Source organism: Marmota monax, unplaced genomic scaffold (genome assembly GCF_021218885.2).
Source record: "Marmota monax isolate L192 unplaced genomic scaffold, Marmota_monax_Labrador192_F-V1.1 WCK01_AAM20220418_F8-fsc00330, whole genome shotgun sequence".
Taxonomy (NCBI): domain Eukaryota; kingdom Metazoa; phylum Chordata; class Mammalia; order Rodentia; family Sciuridae; genus Marmota; species Marmota monax.
Genome location: NW_026693782.1, coordinates 1,007,518 through 1,027,671, shown reverse-complemented (window position 1 = coordinate 1,027,671; position 20,154 = coordinate 1,007,518). Strand labels below are relative to the sequence as shown.

At 47.6% G+C, this 20,154-nt stretch overlaps 1 gene segment (V, D, J or C); it reads left to right on the top strand.

Annotated features, from left to right (window-relative positions):
• Positions 1–96: 96 nt before the first annotated feature.
• LOC124105018 (immunoglobulin kappa variable 1-27-like) lies at positions 97–3,672 on the top strand. The segment is given in 3 exon segments: positions 97–207; positions 332–613; positions 3,282–3,672. Coding segments are annotated over 3 exon segments (471 nt in total).
• Positions 3,673–20,154: the final 16,482 nt, after the last annotated feature.

Sequence of the window (20,154 nt, the reverse complement as noted above, 5' to 3'; positions counted from 1 at the left end):
GCTGAGTGACTGAGAGGAGCAGCCCTGCAGCTGTGCCCAGCCTGCCCAGCCCTGCTGATTTGCATGTGCCCACAGCACAGCACATTGCCCTGAGGACTTATTAAGAGGTTGCTCACACCCTGTGCAGGAGTCAGTCCCAGTCAGGACACAGCATGGCCATGAGGGCCCCTTCTCAGCTCCTGGGGCTCCTGCTGCTCTGCCTCCCAGGTAAGGAGGGACAACACTTGGGATTTACTAATCACAGTGTGGTCAGTGCTGCCTGGTTACTCAGGAAAGTCCTCTTGTAACATAATGCTCATAAGAATATTTCTTTTTATGTTTCTAATGGCAGGCTTCAGATGTGACATCATGATGACCCAGTCTCCATCCTCCTTGCCTGTGTCTCGTGGAGACAGAGTCACCATCACCTGCAGGGCCAGTCAGGGTATTAGCAATAATCTACACTGGTATCAGCAGAAACCAGGCCAAGCTCCTAAGCTCCTCATCAAATATGCAAACACTTTGGAATCTGGGTTCCCCTCAAGGTTCAGTGGCAGTGGATCTGGGACAGATTTCACTCTCACCATCAGGAGCCTGGAGCCTGAGGATGTTGCTGATTATTACTGTCAACAAAGTAATAGCTCCCCTCCCACAGTGACACAGGCCATGACAAAAACCCCCCAGGGAGCAGAAATGTGAAGCTGGGCTGCCCCAGCTGCTCTTCCTGCTGCCTCCACCTGCTGAGGGCACTGCTCAGAGGCAGCCAGGCTCTGAGGTCACTGGGCGGGTTTGTGGAAGGATCCAGGGAGCTCCTTTGCACCCTGACTCTTTCCTTCAGCTTTGTGCATTGTGTGGAACTAGACAAGTGGACAGTGACGTCTGTCCAACACTGTGGCCTGGCACAGTGCAGGTCCTGCCTCCCACTCTCTGACCTCCAGCTGCTCCTCACCCCACCTCTGCTACAGACCTTCATGATTTTGCATCCAGTAGTTTCACCTGGGCTGAGTGACACTGGCTTGGCACTCACAGCATGAGGATGTTCAGACTGGCCTGTCACCCTGAGTGCTGTGCACACAAACCTCCAGGGGTTTCCACTATAGTATAGAGAGTTGTTTTCTTTTTCTTTTTCTTTTCAAATTGTTCTTCAATTTTTTTTTTTTTGAGGCAGTATATCTCTAAGTCGTTAGGTCCTTGCTAAGTTGTTGAACCTGGCCTTAAACTTGTGATCCTGCTACCTCAGCCTCCCAGTTGGTGAGGGTACAGGTGAGCAACACAGCCACCATGATAGCTATGTTCTTTTCATTGCTGAGTAATATGCTACTCTTTGGCTCTTCAACAGTATCTATTCATTTCCCTAGAGAAGGGTAGCCTTGTGTCCTCCAAGTTTTCAATGCTGAACACAGTTTTTATAAGTTTTAATTTGTAGATTTTTATTTGTTTTCAAATGTGTATGTTCACCATCTTTAGTTTCATAGCAGAATGCCTAGTGTTATCAGAATCTGTCACATTGTCTTGTATGTCCTGTCTCCATCTTGGAGACAGCTTTTGGACACTCCCCAGAACACTTAGCTGCTGGGAGTGGCTTGTGACTGCAGCCAGGACCAGCTCAGCAGCAGGGATGGGGCCTGGGTTCCCCTCCTGCTGCCTGTGGGGTGCTCCCTCCTGGACTTGGCCATACCTCAGGGGGGCTGTTTTCTCATGTGTTTTAATTTGCATTTCCCTGATGACCTGGGGTGTCACAATGATGTTTGGACAAATTTCCATAATGTGCAATGGTCAGATACAGCTATCAAATGCTTATCACTTGTCCATTCTTTATGGTACTTCCCCATCCTTTGTTCCAAGGTCCCTGCTCCTGTCATGTCTCTATTCTTTATAGAGCACCTCACAGTCACTTTGGGGTCAGCTATACACTCTCTTCATGTTTCTACAACTGAGGGCTCTTGAGTTTACCATGATTCCTGAGGAACATCTCCTGGATCTAGAGTTGTGGGTCCACAGTATTTTCCTTCAACACTTGAAAGTGTGTCCTTTCCTTTGTCCTCCCTGTTTCCAGGGGAGAAATTCTCTGTTCATTCCAGTTGCTTCTCCCATTAAGCTAAGGAGTCGCTTTTCCCTCCCAGCTTTTAAGGTCTCTGTCTCTGTCTTCAGAAGCTGGCAGTATAGCTGTGGGGTGGGCTGGCAGGCACCTCCTGGTCATCTGAGTCCTGTTCCCTGGCCCACTAGGCTGTCTCCAGGGTTCTCTAGCTGGGTGTGACCATGGCTGTCCCTCCTGCTGCCTCCTTCCTCTGTCTATGTTCACCTGCTCAGGTCCCCATTGGGCTCTTATTATGGTGAATGGAGTTTTCAGTTCTGGAACTTTCCTTTTTTGGTCCTTGCATAATTTCTGTTCCCTGACTGATGCTTTTGTTTGTTCTTCATTTATTTCAAACACATTTGCAATTGCTGGATCATGCACTTTTATTGTGGCTGATTTAAAATTCTGTTCAGATAATCCTTAGATACTTTTCAACTAGGTGTTTATGTGAACTGACTGAATTTTCTCATTTTAGGTGGTTATAAAGGTTTTTATGATGTTGAGTGTTTTCTTTGCAACCTGTACATTCCTGGAATTGGCTCACATCACAGGGCTGGAAATTATGAATGAGTAATCATTTCCTAGTTCATGCCAAGTATGTGACTTCACAGAGGGCAGGACCCACAAGATAAAAGCTTTCTTATCCTGCTAGGCCTAGGAACCTCCTTGGAAGGACTTAGTAGCCACAGATACCTGAAATCAAGGCAAATTCTTTTAATCTCCAATTTGTGTTGGTCAGTTTACATTGTTGTGCCAATATTTCAGCACAAGTCTAACATAGTACAGGAGAATTTATTTGGGCTCATGGGTTCAGAAGTCCAGTCATGGTCAGCTGACCCCATTGCTCTGGGCCCAGGTGGGCAGAACATCAGGGCAGAATGGTGTGGTGGGGACAGCTGCATCACCCATGGGGGTCAGGAAGTGTAAGAAGAGATGGGGAGGGGCTTCAGGGAAGATGCACCCTTCCAGAGCTCACCCCTAGTGTCATATGTCCTCCTGCCACACTCACCTGCCTACAGTCCCCACCCAGTTAGCTCACTCCCACTTGAGGGACTGACTAGGCTCAGCTCTTTTAGACCAATCATCTCCCCTCAGAATATCCCTACATTAACTCAGAAGGTTTAGGGGGAACCTTAAATCAAACTGTAACACAGTCTACAGAAGTACACAGTCACTTTAAAATAATTCTCTTCAATCTCACTTGCAGTAATTTTGTCTTAAACAGAGGCTCACTCAGGGCTCCAGGTCTGGAAACAAACAGCACACATGGCCCATGATTCTGAAGGAAGCCTGCTATGGGAGAAAACCAAGAAGTCCTCACTGCACCTGCTCCTCCGCCTCCACCCAAGGCTTCCATAGCACAGCTGCAGCCTCTGTGGAGACCTGTGTGAGCAGGTGAGGGCTTAAAATAGATGCCCTGCTCTACCTTCTTCTGCTGGTTGCTGATGTTACATCACCTTCATTTGAGAACATCCTCCTACATACTCGTCTCAACCACCAAGTGAGAAGCAGAAACCTATGATTACAGTTGAATTGTACAACCAGCACAATAAGTATCTTAGATGTTTCTTTGTCTCCTGTCTGAAGGACCCTGAGTTAATAAAAAATAGAATATACTTTAAGGTATTCTGTGTGTTCCCAGGAGAAATTTTACTGCTGAGATGAGGATCTGTTCCCAGCAGAGTTTACAGTCACGAGACTAGAAGTCACTTGCCCCTTAGCTCTCTAAGACATGTCTTTCTGCCATCAGGGTTATGAAATGAAGATGAAGCAAATCTCAAAGGAGACTCCTCTAGTCTGCAGTAGGTCCTCCCCATGTGGGTTGTGGTTGATGCTCTGTTAGGAGGACCAGTGGAAGTCACCATCATGCACTTAGTGTTCCTGGTCCTGCAGCACACAGTAGGTCCAGGTGTGAAGATTCCCATCTCAGTTGAACACAAGCTCTCTGAGTGCCTGGACACTGACGCTCCTGAGTGGGCAGGGAAGGCTCACATGACCACAGCACAGGTGTGTTCCAGGAGGAAGGCACCACAGCCCTCCAGGGGACACTGATTAAACTCCAGCTATCCAAAGGTGGCTGGTGACATTTGGCTCTGCTGCAGAGAAATCAGATATCCTGAGGTGGCTTTAGTACCAACAGCACAGTAGAGGTGGAATGGAGAGACATGGCACATGTCATGACCCCCATCCCTGCCTCCACTTGATCAAGGATCTATTGTGCAAATATGGTGGTAGTGAGGGGGACACAGAGAACAGGCAGTCTTCCAAGAAGAGAGAGAGGCTTCTAGCACACATGGTCACTTAACTCTCTTCTGTAGCACCTTCTCTGCCATTCCACAGAATCCATAAAGTCTGCACATGCAGAACCCCCTCCACGACTCCATCTGCTGCATCTCTCAGGATCACTGTGTCTGATTTCCTGTTTTCTCCTCCAGGCCCTCAGCCAAGAAGCTGTCCAGGAGTCCAGGTACAGATCTTTGACCAGGGCACCCCCTGTCCATATACCATATGCTCTTCCTAAACATCTACTAGCTTGATGTAATATACAAGATGCACCATTGTCATGAGCTATTCTTGGGTTCTGTGTTGGTCACTGTGCATGGAAGCCTGGTGGATAGGAACATCTGGTATCTGGGAATAACCAGTGGACATTTTCTCATGTCAATTGCTCAGAGATATTGTGAATTTCTATCACATTTTGCCATGGCCCACACAGCACCTGAGACGGATGTGACCTGCCAAGGTGCCAGACAACCTACTAAGTGCAAGACAACAGGAAGCAAGGCTCCCCCTTGAGACATTACCCCTGCCTTTGATGCACCCCCTTAATTAAACCACCAGAGCCATCTTTTCTTTGTCTAATTCCAGCTCTTGTGTGGACTGGGTGCATCAGGGGCTCTGTTTTTGTATATATATTTCTGACTATTTGTCCTTTGTTCTTCAAAAATTATTTTACAGTTTAAGTTTTCAGGTGACTTACACCCTCCTCAGCATGAAAAGGAACCCCTCAATGAGACACTTGCTGTCACCCCTGAGGAGCCATTATTCTGACTACATTCTGGGAACAGTCATCTAACCTGTGCCATTTTTAATGCTAATCCATTCAAGTCAAAGTCTAGATTCACCCCCCCACACACCCACTTGACATTAACTGTGAGACAATCCCTGTGATTCCTGGAGTGAGCTCATGCAGAGGTGACAGGGAAATACAGAAAATTGGTAGTGTACATCAGGATAATGTCCATGAATTATAACTTGACATAAATCTGCTGATCGCTGACAGTATTATCTGCATCTTAACATAAAGTAATCTATCTACTTGTTCACTCTTCCAACAATGATTTTTGACATAAAAATATCAGCATCAAAAATACAGATATAGATCTCAGTTAAGGGCATTTCATTAATGACTTTCACTTATCACTATATATGAAAATCATTTTTGAACAATATTCAGTATAGCACAGATTTAATCCCAAATAGAACAAAACACATTATTGATGATGATATTTCTACAGTGTGCCTCCTGCCAGACACACTCATAAATTATCTCCACAAAAAAAAAAATTTATATTGGAGATCATCATATGTTATACTCTGGAATTGTGTGGCATGATTGTTGATACCAAATGTTAGACAGCCTTAGTGAGAGGGGACCTTCTGTTGGGCACTCAGGGCTGCCTGTGTGTGAGCTCTATGTGCTGGATGTGAAGATGCTGTTTTCAATGTCTGCTCCACTTACTCTAGGAACATGATCAGACCTTTCCCTCTCCTTCTAGGGTCAGAGCTCAGGAGACACAGTTGTAACTAGCTACCTGGTCCTGATGTCAGATTTCTTCATGAGTCTGTACTCAGCCCCCAACCTCCTTCCCAGGATGGACCTTCCCATCAAGTACCACCTTCTGGGGTCTCTCTATTCTCCTTTGTGGGGAACAATAAACCTTAGCTGAAATTTTACATACAAGCTGTCTTTGTATCATTTCAAAAGATCCTTGTTGCTCTTGTAAGTTTCCTTTTCATTGCCCAATTGATCTTTTTCAACTGTAAAATTTGTACCTGAAGTTTAGCGGAGTTTGCCATATTTTTATGTAATAGAAAAGCCATGGCATACTTTTGTGCTTGAGGGTTTTCAGCTGAATGGCAGAGTTTGCAGGAATAAGTAACAGCCCTCACACAGGACAGGTGTACCTTAGCCAGTGTGTGACACAGGCACTGTTGTCCTCATGGTCATGGGGACCAAGGCATGCAGGAAAGAGTGACTGCAGAAGGGAAAGTGAGCAGAATCATTTAAATTGCTGTTGAATTCTGTGTGGAGTCTGCTATGATGTGTGGTGTGTGGTGTGTGGGGCTGTTCCTCTGTGTGGATCAGGGAAGGCCCAGAGGCATCCGGAGATGCATCTGAGAGGGGAGGAAGGAGCCCCATGACCATGGGGGACAGCAACAGCAAGACCAGGAGGGGTACTTGGGAAAAGCAGGGACCTCAAGAACTCAAAAGAACATTGTTTATATATATATATATATATATATATATATATATATATATATATACACACACACACACACACACACACACACACACACACACACACACACACACATATTTACTTCTGTAGTGTGCAAAATCAACCAAGGCCTACAGCAATCAATAACCTTTTCAAAATATTTCAAATAAAAATCACTAGTTAATTGACCACAACCTACATCTTGGATGAGCTGACTTTCAACAGTGCTGTGAAGACATAACTATGCATTATTTTCTTTACTTTCCATCCTCTTCTTCCCCCTCACATGGGACTTTCTCATCTGTCTCCAGGGCTGGGAAACCATTTTCTCTTTCAACTTGACCTCCACAGTGTCTGCTGTCCCAAGAGAGTTCCTGTGTAGATGACCTTGGACACCTTCCCTTCCCCCTCCTGTTTCCATGTCCTCTGTCCCTGTGTTAGTGGCAGGGATGAGTCACAGCTGTGATGTGCTGAACCTCTCTGGTCACAGCAGACTCCAGACCTCAGCCAGGGACCAAGCTCCTGACACATCCTCCCCTGCAGAGCCCCAGGTCACCTTCCTCCTGGCCCACCTCCAAGTGGGTTTGTTCTTGATACAAAAATAATGTGAGAAAACATGATTAAAAAAGAAAAAATCAAAGCTGTTCTCACCTGGGCAGAGGACACCCCAGTCACACATGACCATGGAGCCCCAGGATTCCTATAGGGAAGATGGGTGTCTGAGGAGGGGTCCTCAGAGGGCCCGAGAAAGTCCTTCCCTTGCTCTCCACCTGCAGAGGCTGTGGGGAGAGGCCCAGTGTCTGATGGCACCTGGAGCTGCAGCACCTCTGGGACCTACCCTGCTACTTCCCTGGGCCCTGGGTGACCCCACCCAATGGCTGAGTGCTGGCCTGGGCCTGAGAGCCTCTGGGAGCTGCTAAGGGTCTTATAGAGGCTCCTGAAGGAATTGGGTGGGAAGCATTAGGCATGTTGGCAGTTCCACACCAGGAGCCCCCACAGCCTCCACTCCTATGCCTGCACCACACAGGGATCCTCAGGCCACATCTCTTTGACAAAACCATATCTCATGTGGGTCTCAAGGCCAAGATGTCAACAGTCCTGAGACCAGAATGGTTTATTAATTCCTAATGAACTGTTAACCCTTTGTCGTTAAATAATAGGACACTTTCTTGGGGAGAGTGGTCACTTGAATTTCCTATAGAATCTCTCCTAGTGATGGAGGAAGTGGAAGCTTTATGAATTGGGGAAATAAGATCCTTGAGCAAGGCTCTGGGATCCCAAACTACAAATCCTGCCTGTTGATGCTCCACATACCTTCACTAGAGAGCAAACAGTACAAAATAAACAATCCCAGGAACCTGATCTAAAAATCCAGGGACAGAAGCAGTGATCCTGTCCCATGGGGGGCACTAAGACTTGGGAGCTCTGCCCTGCACTCAGGCCCACAGGGCTGCTGGGGCTCTGCACATCAGCTGTGTCTCCCCAGATGCAAGTTCAGAAACTTTTTACATTTTACTTTGTGATCTGGAATCACCATAATCAGACAAAGAGACCATTTCCTCAGGGATTCATGGAGTGGAGTTAGAATACAGGTCAGCAAGTGGACCAGGCTGGTGGGAGGACAAGGGTCCCTGCTCTGAAGGTGCCCCAGGTGGGGAGTGAGGATGATTTTCCCTTGTGAATTTAAGAAAAGTGACAGAACACATTAAAAACCCTTTCAGTGATTGTGACAAGACCCTGGATGTATCCACAGAGAAGACAGAAATGGGAGGGGAGGGTTGCAATTCCACTTGTGTCTCCAGGATGTGCCTGTAGTCCTCAGCTAGGAGCAGGTCACTGTTCAGTGCACAGGGGACCAGGGTGGCCTGAGCTCCATCTTCACTAGAGCAATAAAAGAAACAAAAACTCGCTTCTAAAATCACTCTAAGTTAGGAAAGATCTGTGTAGGCTTTGCCTGCTCTTCTCAGGACTGGAGGAACCGCCACATGTCTAAGTGTATCTTGGGGACACTGAGGCAGGAAGGGCACAATCACTGAGTTTCATCCCACCCTGGCCTCCTGGTCCAGCAAGGCCAATGAGTACAGAAACCTGAACGACACCACAGAGTTTACCAATTGTGATTACTTTCTGTCTTCAGTGTACTTTTCACATCCTAAGCATGAGTTGTCAATTTGTCTCTTAATTCCTTCCTGTTCCTATGGTCATTAATAAAGAAATGTTCACAGGAGACACAAGAAAAGCCTTCCCTGGATCATGAAGAAAGCAATAAGTCACTCTTCAAGGAGAGTATTCTGGTTGTTTCCTGTGTTTTCCAGGTGAATCATATCCTGCTCTGGCACATCTATGCTGCTCTCAACTGAACTGGGACAATGGGCACCTGGCCTGTGCTGAGTGACATATGGACCAGCCCTGCAGCGGTGCCCAGCCTGCCTAGCCCAGCTGATTTTCATGTGCCCACAGCACAGCCCACTGCCTTGAGGACTTCTTAATTGGCTGCTCACACCCTGTGCAGGACTCAGTCCCTGACTGGACACAGCATGACCAGAGGGCCCCTGCTCAGCTCCTGGGGTTCCTGCTGCTCTGCCTCCCAGGTAAGGAGGGACAGTACTGGGGATGTACTAATCACAGTGTGGTCAGTGATGCCTGGCTACTCAGGAAAGTCTTCTTGAAACATAATTAATTATAAGGATATTTATGTTTATGCTTCCAATGTCAGGTGCCAGATGTAACGTCATGATGACCCAGTCTCCATCTTCCCTGTATGCATCTCCAGGAGACAGAGTCACCATCACCTGCAGGGCCAGTCAGAATATTAACAGTTGGTTAGCTTGGTATCAACAGAAACCAGGGCAAGCTCCTAAGCTCCTGATATAGAAGGTATCCAATTTGCAATCTGGGGTCCCCTCAAGGTTCAGTGGCAGTGGATCTGGGACAGATTACACTCTTACCATCAGCAGCCATGGACCCTGAAGAGGTTTTCACTTATTATTGTCAACAGCATAACAGTTACCCTCCCACAGTGACCCAGGCCATGATTAAAAACCTCCCAGGGGGCAAAAGTGTGAGGCTGGGCTGCCCCAAACTGCTCCTACTGCTGTCTCCACCTGCTGAGGGCAGTGCTCAGGGGCACCGGGCTCTGGAGGTCTCTAGTGGACTGTGGTAGGAAGGGCCAGGGAGGCTCCTCTGCACCCCACCCGCTTTCCTTCTCAGCCCCAACAAGTGAGACATGACCATTTCCTCCAGGTTTAGTGAGTGACTTTGTCACTTCATGGGAGGAGTTGGCTCTCTGTGTCACATTGGATTCATAGCAAAATTACAAGACACTGTAGCAATTTCAAGTGGCATTTTTTGAAATCCATGGAATCACAATCTAAGTCAATGCTTTTAAAACCTGGTATCTCTGCATGAGAAGGTCCCCTGCTCCCCAGAAGCCACAGCTCATCTGAGTGAAGATGGAGCCTGAGGATTCCTGCAGTGGCCCAGGAGCTCCTCAGGGACACTAAAACACCCAAAGTATAGCAAAGACAATAATGTGCACATAACTGTTGTGATTCCCACATGCAGCAACTAAAACAGAAAAGGTGCTGGGGTATGGATCAGTGGTTAAATGCCCCTGGGACCAATCCCTGGTGCCAACAGCAACAGCAATATCAGCTCACTGTGCTGGTTTATCCTTGAACCCTCCTCCTCACAGGTATCCCATAGTGAGTGCCAGCACCTCCTCTCTACTGTGCCTTTGCCTGGGCAGGACCCACAACAGTTCTACCTACTCATTCTCTGATGACTCCCAATCTTATCTTACCTCCTGTGGTGGCAAGTTATCATCTGCTTTTGACATGTGTCCATCAAGTTTCCTCAGTCCTGATTCACTCCCTGGTGAAATTTTCTGAGCCATCTAGTAAGGAGCAGGATACCATCATGGAAGTAATTTTGAAACTGGAGTTTCCTGGCTTCTGCGGGCAGGTGGGTTCCATGCCAGCTGCAGCCTCTGGAGCTTGGGAGTGTGGCTGTTCTTAATAGGGGCCATGCTCACCAGCCTTGCACAGACCCCAGAAAACTATGCTCACATCTTGGACTCAGATCACTCCTCTGACCCATTAAGGTTATGACCATATGCTCTGCTCAGACAATTTCTACCCTCAAGTAATATGTCAGTTGTCTCCGTTACCATGGCTGCACTGGGAAGGCAGTACACCTTCTCTGTGCCATTTGAGGACAGTCTAACTTCTTTCCCTCTGAAATTAATATATGTGTAAAATCAATGAGGTCACAGGAGTCAAGTGATGCCATAAGGAAAGGAAAGGCTCTTGGGACCCTGGGACACTGTGTGTTTGTTAAGTGGACCCTCTGCATCTCCTCAAGTCCAATCTCAATGTACCACTTCCATCTTAATGTAAGCAGAGCTGGGCCCAGCTGGTGCTGCCCTGTGCTGAGTCCCACACATCCCTGTGGTGAGCAGCTCAGTCACCCAGTCACTCAGTGCCCCTGGCATGGGGCCAGGGCTCAGGGATGCCTCAGAGCTGCTTTTAGAACAGTCAGTAGTCTTTATTCCTCCTTCCCTCTTTCCTTCCTTCCTTCCTTCCTTCCTTCCTTCCTTCCTTCCTTTCTTTCTTTACTTCTGTTTTATTTCCTGAGGATGGCCTGCTTTTCTCTAATGCTCTGCATGTCTCTGCTGTGACTCTTATTGAGGATTTGTCAGAGGCACAAACACTGTCCTCATCTAGTACAAACCTTTCTTCCCCTAGCAATGTGCTGGGCCCCATGGCCACACAGCAGGGCTCCTGGGTCACAGCACAAGCCTGCTGCAGAGTGTCCTGCTCTGGACCCTCAGCACAGACAGGCTTCCCAGGTAGCTGATGAGTGGTTGGTCAGCTCACCCAGCATGGAGGGTTCTTTCTCAGCTCTGCCCAGAGCCCAGCCAGCACTGAGTGATTAAAGGAGCAAGGAGTAATGCCTTGTCCTTCTTCTGAAGGGGAAGAGGTAGAAGGCCTCACACATTTGGGCCCCAACATCTTTCCAATGTGAGAGGCCCATCAGTTGCTGTAGGTCTGCAGCCCACCTTCTGGGGAGCATGGTTTTCTCTGGACACCAGAGTTTTTGCCATTTCCTGATCATCATGTCCAAGCCACATGAGGCCATCCATACAGAGTCAAATGGGATGGTGCTGCTTGGTATCCGCATGACCACATTTACTTCAGGCTGTGACCTAGAGCAAGAGAGTTATCTTTGCCTGAGCTCAGGTCTGAGGCCTTAGCTGCTGTGGATTCCAGAATACTACACGTTCAGCCAGAGTTCTGTGGCAGGTAGTGTCAGCTCTGTGACTGGGCCCTGTATCTGGTCCCTGTTTCTATCTGAACAGAGACACTTGCTTACAGCATACTCTGTTTCTGAGCTTTGAAGGCACAGCTGGTACTTGAAGCCTCTCCCACCCCAGCAGAGTTGAACCAGGTCACTTCATGACATTGTCATCTGTACCATCTGTCATTTCAAACTAGAAAAATGTTGTCACAGATACATTCCCCTTTCCTTTCAATAGATGTACATATAGTGTCCTTTACAAGTTTTCCCTAGTGGCTAAAATTGCTCCTTTAGTAAAGCTCAGAAACTTGGATGACTTCATGTTGCTGGGACATGGTGAGCAGGGCTCCGGGAATCTCTGCCTCAGGTGGGACCCAGAGGGAGCCATGGCAGCCCCCAGTCAGCTCCTCTGCCTCCTGCTACTCTGGCTCCCAGGTGAGGGATCATTGGATGGTTCTGCATGTCTGTAAAACTCTTTCAGTGTGGTTGGGTCCTGTGTCTGGACCCTCTGTTTAGCAAGCCCAGTGATTCAAGCTCAGGGTGCTGCAGGGTCCTGGCTCTACTCTGGAGACTGGGGTATTACCTATATTGCACATGTGATCTTTCTGTTCTCTTTCCATCTCAGGTGCCACAGGAGAAATTGTAGGGACAAAGACTCCAGCCTCTGTGGCTTTGTCTCCAGGGGAATGAGCCACCCTCACCTGCAGGGTCAGTCTGAGTGTTGGCAACTCCTTCTCCTGGTATGAGCAGAGGCCTGGGCAGGCTCCCAGATGCCTCATCTATGGTGCATCTAGCAGGGCCAGTGGAGTCCCAGCCTGGTTCAGTGGCAGTGCGTCAGGGACAGACTACATCCATCCATCACAGCCTGGAGCCTGGGGAGGCTGCAGTGTGTGACTGTGTGCAAGGCCACACAGGTTACCACAGTGGTTCAGTCCCCCACAGAAACCTCACAGCCCCCTCTACCACCCTCCCCCAGAGGCATCCAGTCAGATCCTTTGCACTTTTCTCTTCCCACTGCACCTGGAAAGGTTGTGTGAGTGGAATCCAAGGTTCATTCAGGTCTGAAAGATTCATGGTCTCCTTGGGACATCTTTGCTTCCCTGGAAGAAATGTGAGTGATTAGAGAGGATGGGGACACATGGTGTTATTTCCCTATTTACCAGGTGAGGATTGAGTCTCTGGAAGAGCCATAATATACCAAGCACAGGCAGTTAAAGGTGAATCCCTCAGTGTAGTTTGATTCCCTGATATTTACATCCTCCTCATTTTTACCTCAACAGTATGTGGTTAAATCTGTCCAAGCACAGACACTGTCAACAATGGGTTCAGAAATTGCTCCCAGGTCCTGCTCACATTTCAGCCAGGGTAAGATGGGGGGACCTCCCACATTCTGACCCTGGGATGTGGATGCAACCTCAGCTTTTTTGCTTTGTGCACAGCACAAGGAGGCTCTCACTGCTATTCCTGCTTCTCCACAGAGAGAGGGCTCAGGGTTCCAAGGAGGTGGGAATTTGTGGAAGGGTGGCTTTCCTAGGACAATCCCATGGATCTGACATCTGAGTGATCTGTCCTACCTTTCAAAAGAAAAATCCTGTCACAATCCTGCCTCCTGGTGTCTGACTCTGAATGGGAATGAGTGTGAATACAACTCTAGCTCAACACACCTGGACATGATTTTCTTTAAGAGTCAACCACTGAGGGAGTTGTCTGGAAAAACCTCCTGAATCCATTCAAGGTCACTTTGATATGGTTTTCAATCAGTGAAAATGCAAGAAAATGCCAGCTGTCCTGGCCAAGGAACTTTCAAAGTCTCAAGCTCTCTATCTCACATGCAGTACACGATAACTGCCACCAAAGGACCATGTTCCTGTGAAGAGGCACCATCATCTCCTTCACCTGCACAAAGAGCTTCAGACTCCACTCTCACCTCCCAGTCCATGGGCAGACTCTGTGCGTTTTCACTTTGTGTTGACTGGATGGATGTTACTTGCACATGCCCTGTGTGTCCTGGAGCTGCCTCCCACTCTCCTGAGTAGGATGCTCACCAGGCCCTGCAGGTGCAGCAGCCCACAGCACCAGCCCCCAGGGAGGGCAGACTTTCTTCAAAATATCAGTGAAAGCCTCCACAAACCCTGAACTTCAACATCCTGCATTCCTTTAGAAGCAGCATGACATACTGACCCCAAGGTCTGTCACCATCTTGATGAGCAGCCAAGACTCCGGGAACCATGTCCCTGTCTGCAGCAGCCTCTGAGTGTGTGGGCAGGTGAGCATGGTGAAACTCCTCTCTAGACCTCTGACTCAGAGGTAGAGAATTGTGCAGCATGCACAAGGCCTTGGGTTCAGTCATCACCACCAAAGGGGAAAATTAAAGGGGAAAAAAAAGCAAGAAAAGTAAAAATAGAAAGAAAAGAAAAGAAAAGAAAATAAAAGAAAAGAAAAAAGATTGTGAACAGTTTTTGAGAAAGTTTTTTGATGACTCTTAGAAGAGCAGGGGTGAAGACTTTGTCCTGCTTTATTTCTGGAAAAGTTACAAGAGGACCTGATGGAGGACATGGTGTTTAGAGACACTGCTGCCCTCTTGAGGTCATGAGGCATTACTAGGACTTAAAAACATGTGTGTTAATACTAGTAAAACAGAATTATATACAGAATCTGGATCTTTACTGTGTTTACTAAGATGATAACCATGCCCTATATTCTCCAAACTTCAATCTCTAATGTACTTTCACTAGTTTGTAAAATTATTCTTACTTCTTCTAAGAGATAGTTAAGTTGAAGAACCTGGCTGGCCTTAGACTTGCTGGACTGGAGAAGATGGGCACCATGATGGGTATGAGTGTGCTCTGTGGGACTCTGAGGCAGAGAGGGCTTGGTCCATGGGTGGGTCCCTCCTCCCTGCCTCTTACCCATGCTGTGCCAATGTCCAGAAACCCCAAATACCTCAGTGAGTTTATACATCTTCCTCTCTTTCTGTCTTATTTCTGTTTTTACTTCCAAAGCATAAACTATCCCCTTGCTTCTGTAATGTCCCCTCCTCCTACAAGGGTCACCAACACAGAACTATACTTAGGACACAAAGACAGCCTGCCTGAACCAGAAAGTGACTACAGATCACCTCTCACAATTCAGGGGGCTGACTGTGTCCTATGGCCCCCGGGAACCATGTTCCCCTAAGCAAATCAGATTTGAGCTCCCTGGTCTGACCTGGGACACCTGGACACACTGAGCCTGTGTTGATTGACCAGGAGGAGACTCCCTGAAGCTGTGCCCAGCCTGCCCAGCCCTGCTGATTTGGATGTGCCCACAGCACAGCCCACTGCCCTGAGGACTTCTTAAGAGGCTGCTCACATCTTGTGCAGGAGTCAGTCCCTGTCAGGACACAGCATGACCATGAGGGCCCCTGCTCAGCTCCTGGGGCTCCTGATGCTCTGCCTCCCAGGTAAGGAGGGACAGCACTAGGGATTTACTAATCACAGTCTGGTCAGTGCTGCCTGGCTACTCAGGACAGTCTTCTTGAAACCTGATTCATTATTAGGATATTTCTTTTTATGTTTCCAGTGGAAGGTGTCAGGTGTGACATAACGATGACCCAGTCTCCATCCTCCTTGCCTGTGTCTCATGGAGACAGAGTCACCATCACCTGCAGGACCAGACAGGGCATTAGCAATTATTTATACTGGTATCAGCAGAAACCAGGCCAAGCTCCTAAGCTCCTCATCTATTACACAACCAGTGTGGAATCTGGGGTCTCCTTGAGGTTCAGTGGTAGTGGATCTGGGACAGATTCCACTCTCACAATCAGCAGCCTGGAGCCTGAAGATGCTGCCACTTACTTCTGTCTACAAGGCTACAGTTCCTCTCCCACAGTGATACAGGCCATGACTGAAACCTCCCAGGGAGCAGAAGTTTGAGGCTGGGCTGCCCCAGCTGCTCCTCCTGCTGCCTCCACCTGCTGAGGGCACAGCTCAGAGGCAGCCAGGATCCCAGGGCCACAGGGAGGGTTTGTGGAAGGATCAGCGGTGCTACTCTGCACCTTGACTCTTTCTTCAGCCCATCAGGTGACCATGATAACAGCCTAAATGACATGTTACATGCCAATATTTAGACTTCAAGGGACTCTAACGGCAATAGTTGGTGTCTTGCAGCAAAGACAGCCCTCTCCACATACTCCACTTGGGAATATTTTAATACTTTGATTTTAGTGTCGTTTAAGTTCTCAGCAAAACTGCGTGAAGTACAGAGGTCTCCTGTGTCCTGCCTGCTCCCACAGCCCCTCAGTCACCACCCCAGACTCTGTTACTATTGTTACAATTTGTCAACATCTGCCCATGTCTACAGGTCACACCAGGGTTACTTTGTGCATTTGATGGAACTAGACAAGTGGACAGTGACATGTGTCCAACAGTCATGCCCTCATACTGTTTGAGCTCCTGTTGCTACTCACCTCCCTTCTCTGCTGTGTACCTTCATGATTTTCCATCCTGTAGTTTCACCTGGGCTGAGTGACAGGGCCTGGAATTTACAGCATGGATGCTGTTCAGACTGGCCTGTCACCCTGAGTGTTGTGCACCCAAACCTCCTCCAGGGGTTTCACTACAGCATAGATAGTTGTTTCCTTTGTTATTTTTCAAAATTTTCACAGTTGCATTTTTATTTTTTTTTTCTTGCTAAGTTGCTGATCCTGGCATCAAACTTTGATCCTCCTGCCTCAGCCTCCCAGTTGCTGAGATTACAGGTGAGTACCACAGCACCCAGCTTGATAGAAAAGATTCAGTGCTGAGTAATATTCTGATTTCTGGTTATTGGACAGTATTGATCCTTCCCCTAGAGAAGGGCAGGCTTGTTTCTTCCAATGTTTCAATGCTGAACACAGTTCCTATGAGTTTTTATTTGTAGATATTTTTTAGAAGTGTATTTTCATCATCTTTAGTTTCATAGCAGAATGTCTAGTGTTATCAGAATCTGTCACACTGTCCTTTGTCACATTGTCTTCTGTTTCTCTCAGACATAGAATATTAGTTCTTCAGAATCGCAAGGTCATCCTCACCCTTTCTATTGTGCCCATGGAGCACCTTGAAAACTTCTCTGCTCACTTTGGTTTTTCTGGTCAAAGTTCTTGACCCAAAGGTCTGTCATGGTCACTCTTCCATTAAACTGAGTGAAATGATTAACACATGGTCAACAGATCACATAGGACAAGGGACTAATTGTGAAAAAAGGGTCCCATTTTTGAGGCAAGGACTATATGTCCTGGTGATCAATGGCTAATAGGAATCTATGTATGTGTTTTAAGAAAGTGACTGGAAAATGTGTCAAATCTGGAAGAGCTTCAGGAATAGTCCTCCTGATGACATTGCCACTGGTGACAGCTGGTAGGACAGTTGAGCAGGTGTCAGCATGGAACATCAAGTGATCCAGGAGGTTACCTGCACAAGTCCAGAAAGCCTCTGGAGACTCAGGGAATGTGACCTGCACAGAGAGACAGGAAGACGTGACCTCCAGCCGCAGACACTTGGTCAGCCTGAGGCTGAGAATCATGGGATCCAGTCCGTTCCTTCCTCACTGTGATGTCATAGTGCCACCTGGATATGACAGAGGCCATCCTGGCTGCTTAGCCAAGGATCATGGCCATGGACTAGGATCAGGAGGCAGGAGGAGCACATTCAGGCTACTTGCAGCCCTAACCCCCTCACCCCTGGGCCTGTGTGTGCTGAGGTCAGGAGACACAGCCACATGTATGGCAGGTGTGTCTGTGAAGCTCCAAGCTATTCTGCCCACCTGCTGTCCTCCCAGCAGCACAGCATCAGCCAGAGGTGGGCTCTGAGGCATTCACCTCAGGATCCTCCTGCGTTGATCTCAGACAGGTGGGGTTAGGGGAGCCCAGCAGTGAAAAAGCAGCCCCTGCCCATCAGGTGAGAGCAGGTGGGGTCCATGGAGAGCAGGCCTGCTGGGGGTGGGACCCTTAGGTATTGGTCACCACTGCTGGGGCACACACACACACTCACACACACACAGACACACTGATACAGACACACACACATTCACACTCACACATTCACACACAGACACACAAACTCACACATACAGTCACACAGAGTGATACACACAGAGTCACACACATGCTTACATACACACACATATACACACTCATACACAGGCACACACAAACACACACTCACACAGACACACACTCACAGACAAACATACTCACACACACACTTACACACACAGACACACAGACATATAAACACACACAGAGATACACGCATACACACAGAGACACACACATACACATATGCACACACAAAGAACACATACACACACACTCACACACTCCCACATACACAAACTCACACAAACAGACACACATACACACACACCCACTCACACACACACACACACACACAATTAGTGACACCTTCCTCTACAGGGCTTTCCCTGTGCTTTTCAGTCTGTGTCACTCTACTCTAGGGCAAGGTGAGACCCCTTCTCCAAACAGCCATCCAAATTGCTCCAAAGTCTGAAAATTTTGTATCATTCCAGGGAGTTTTGAATTCTCAATGGGGATGCTCAGCTGGGAAAGTTGACTCAAAGTTTCTAAAATATGACAACCGCTGAAATATGAAACTCTCCTGGTCCCCACATGTCAGGTAAGAGACATGGAAAAGCAGAGAGTTCCTGCAACAGAGTGTCAGTTTCCTGAATCGTTTTAGGGGTTCCCCTCATCTCAACATGTCTTCCACATGGATTTAAACATCCACAGTCAGATCTCATCCTCTACTGCAGGCAGCAGCATGGACTTTTTCTCACTGGTTTTCCTCCAAACATACAAGATATTTTAAGTGACTTTGTTCAAAGGACAGAACCCATGTCCTCTTGGTGCCCTGCTGACAGTGGCACCTGAGATAAAAGCTCAGCTAAACCTGGTCTTGACTGACCAGGAATCCCCAACTCAACTTCATAAAATGAGGCTCCCTGGTCTGGCACAGAGGAGCAGGCCTGTAATCCCAACAGCTTGCGAGGCTGAGACAGGAGGATCCCAAGTTCAAAGCCACCCTCAGCAAAAGTGTAAGGCAATACACAACTCAGTGAGACTCACTCACATCCTATTAAAAATGTTCAGGCTGAACTGTGTCCCCGAGTTATTTCAGATAGATTTTCTTAATTTCCAATGCAGCTCTTTGCGGAAATTCCCACCTAAAACCATAATAAAAAGAAGCACATATTGGTCCTTTATATGTTGCTATAGCAAAACATCTGAGTTAGCAAGTACTGTGTAAAGAGGTTGGTTTAACTGGCACTGTTCAAAGCTGAGGGTCCAAGGCTGGGCAGTCCCACTGTCCTCTGGATAGGCCCCTGGCCTATGTCACAGTGGTGTGAAAGTGGACAAGAAACCATCTGCACATTGCAAGGCCAGGCCTGTGGTGTGGCCTCATGACAACCCACTCTGCTGAGGAGTGCCTCAGTGTGTGACAGCATCACTATCCTTCCAGGGAAGCAGCTCCAGACCTGACCCCTTCCTACCAGGCCCCGCCTTTTCAAGGATGAATCATCTCTCATCTTGGCCCCACTGGAACCAAACCTCCAGCACCTGAGCACTTATGGGAAACCAATTAGGAACCTGAGCAACCCCCATTTTACCTTTCCATTATGATGTAATGAACTTGAAACATGTTAGCATTATTACCCTTTAGCAGAGCATCAAGGGGACAGGCATGTCTCATCACCTCCATCCACTACTCGCCTGTCCTGCTGGTTTGGGCCCATGGTGTTTTATGCACTCCTTCATGAGAATTCTGTGGATGTCCTGCATCATTCTTGTGCCACAATGAAGGTCACACTTACACATCATGGTAAAGCACACATTGAAATAACCACAGGGGGAGAGCAGGGGGGCAGAGCAGCTGGATCAGGGGAGGGAGGGGGTGGAAAAGGACTGGGCAGGAGATGGGCACAGTGTGTGCTGTGCTGTGTGTGCTCAGAATGCACTGGCACCAGTAAAGTCCAAGTCCCTTATTGTGGGAATGTTACATTATGTAATATTTTAACCTACCTATTTAATTAAAATAGAATTAAATTCAGTTTTAGGGGCTAGGATTGTGGCTCAGTGGTAGAGGGCTTGCCTTGCCCACATGAGGCACGGGGTTCAATCCTCAGCACCACATAAAAATAAATAAATAAAATAAAGGTATTGTGTCCCTGTGGAACGAAATATTTTTAGAAAATATCCAGTTTTGATATAAACAGCAATCAAGTAATTAAGGTGTTAAGAAAAATGTAAAGTATGTGATAATT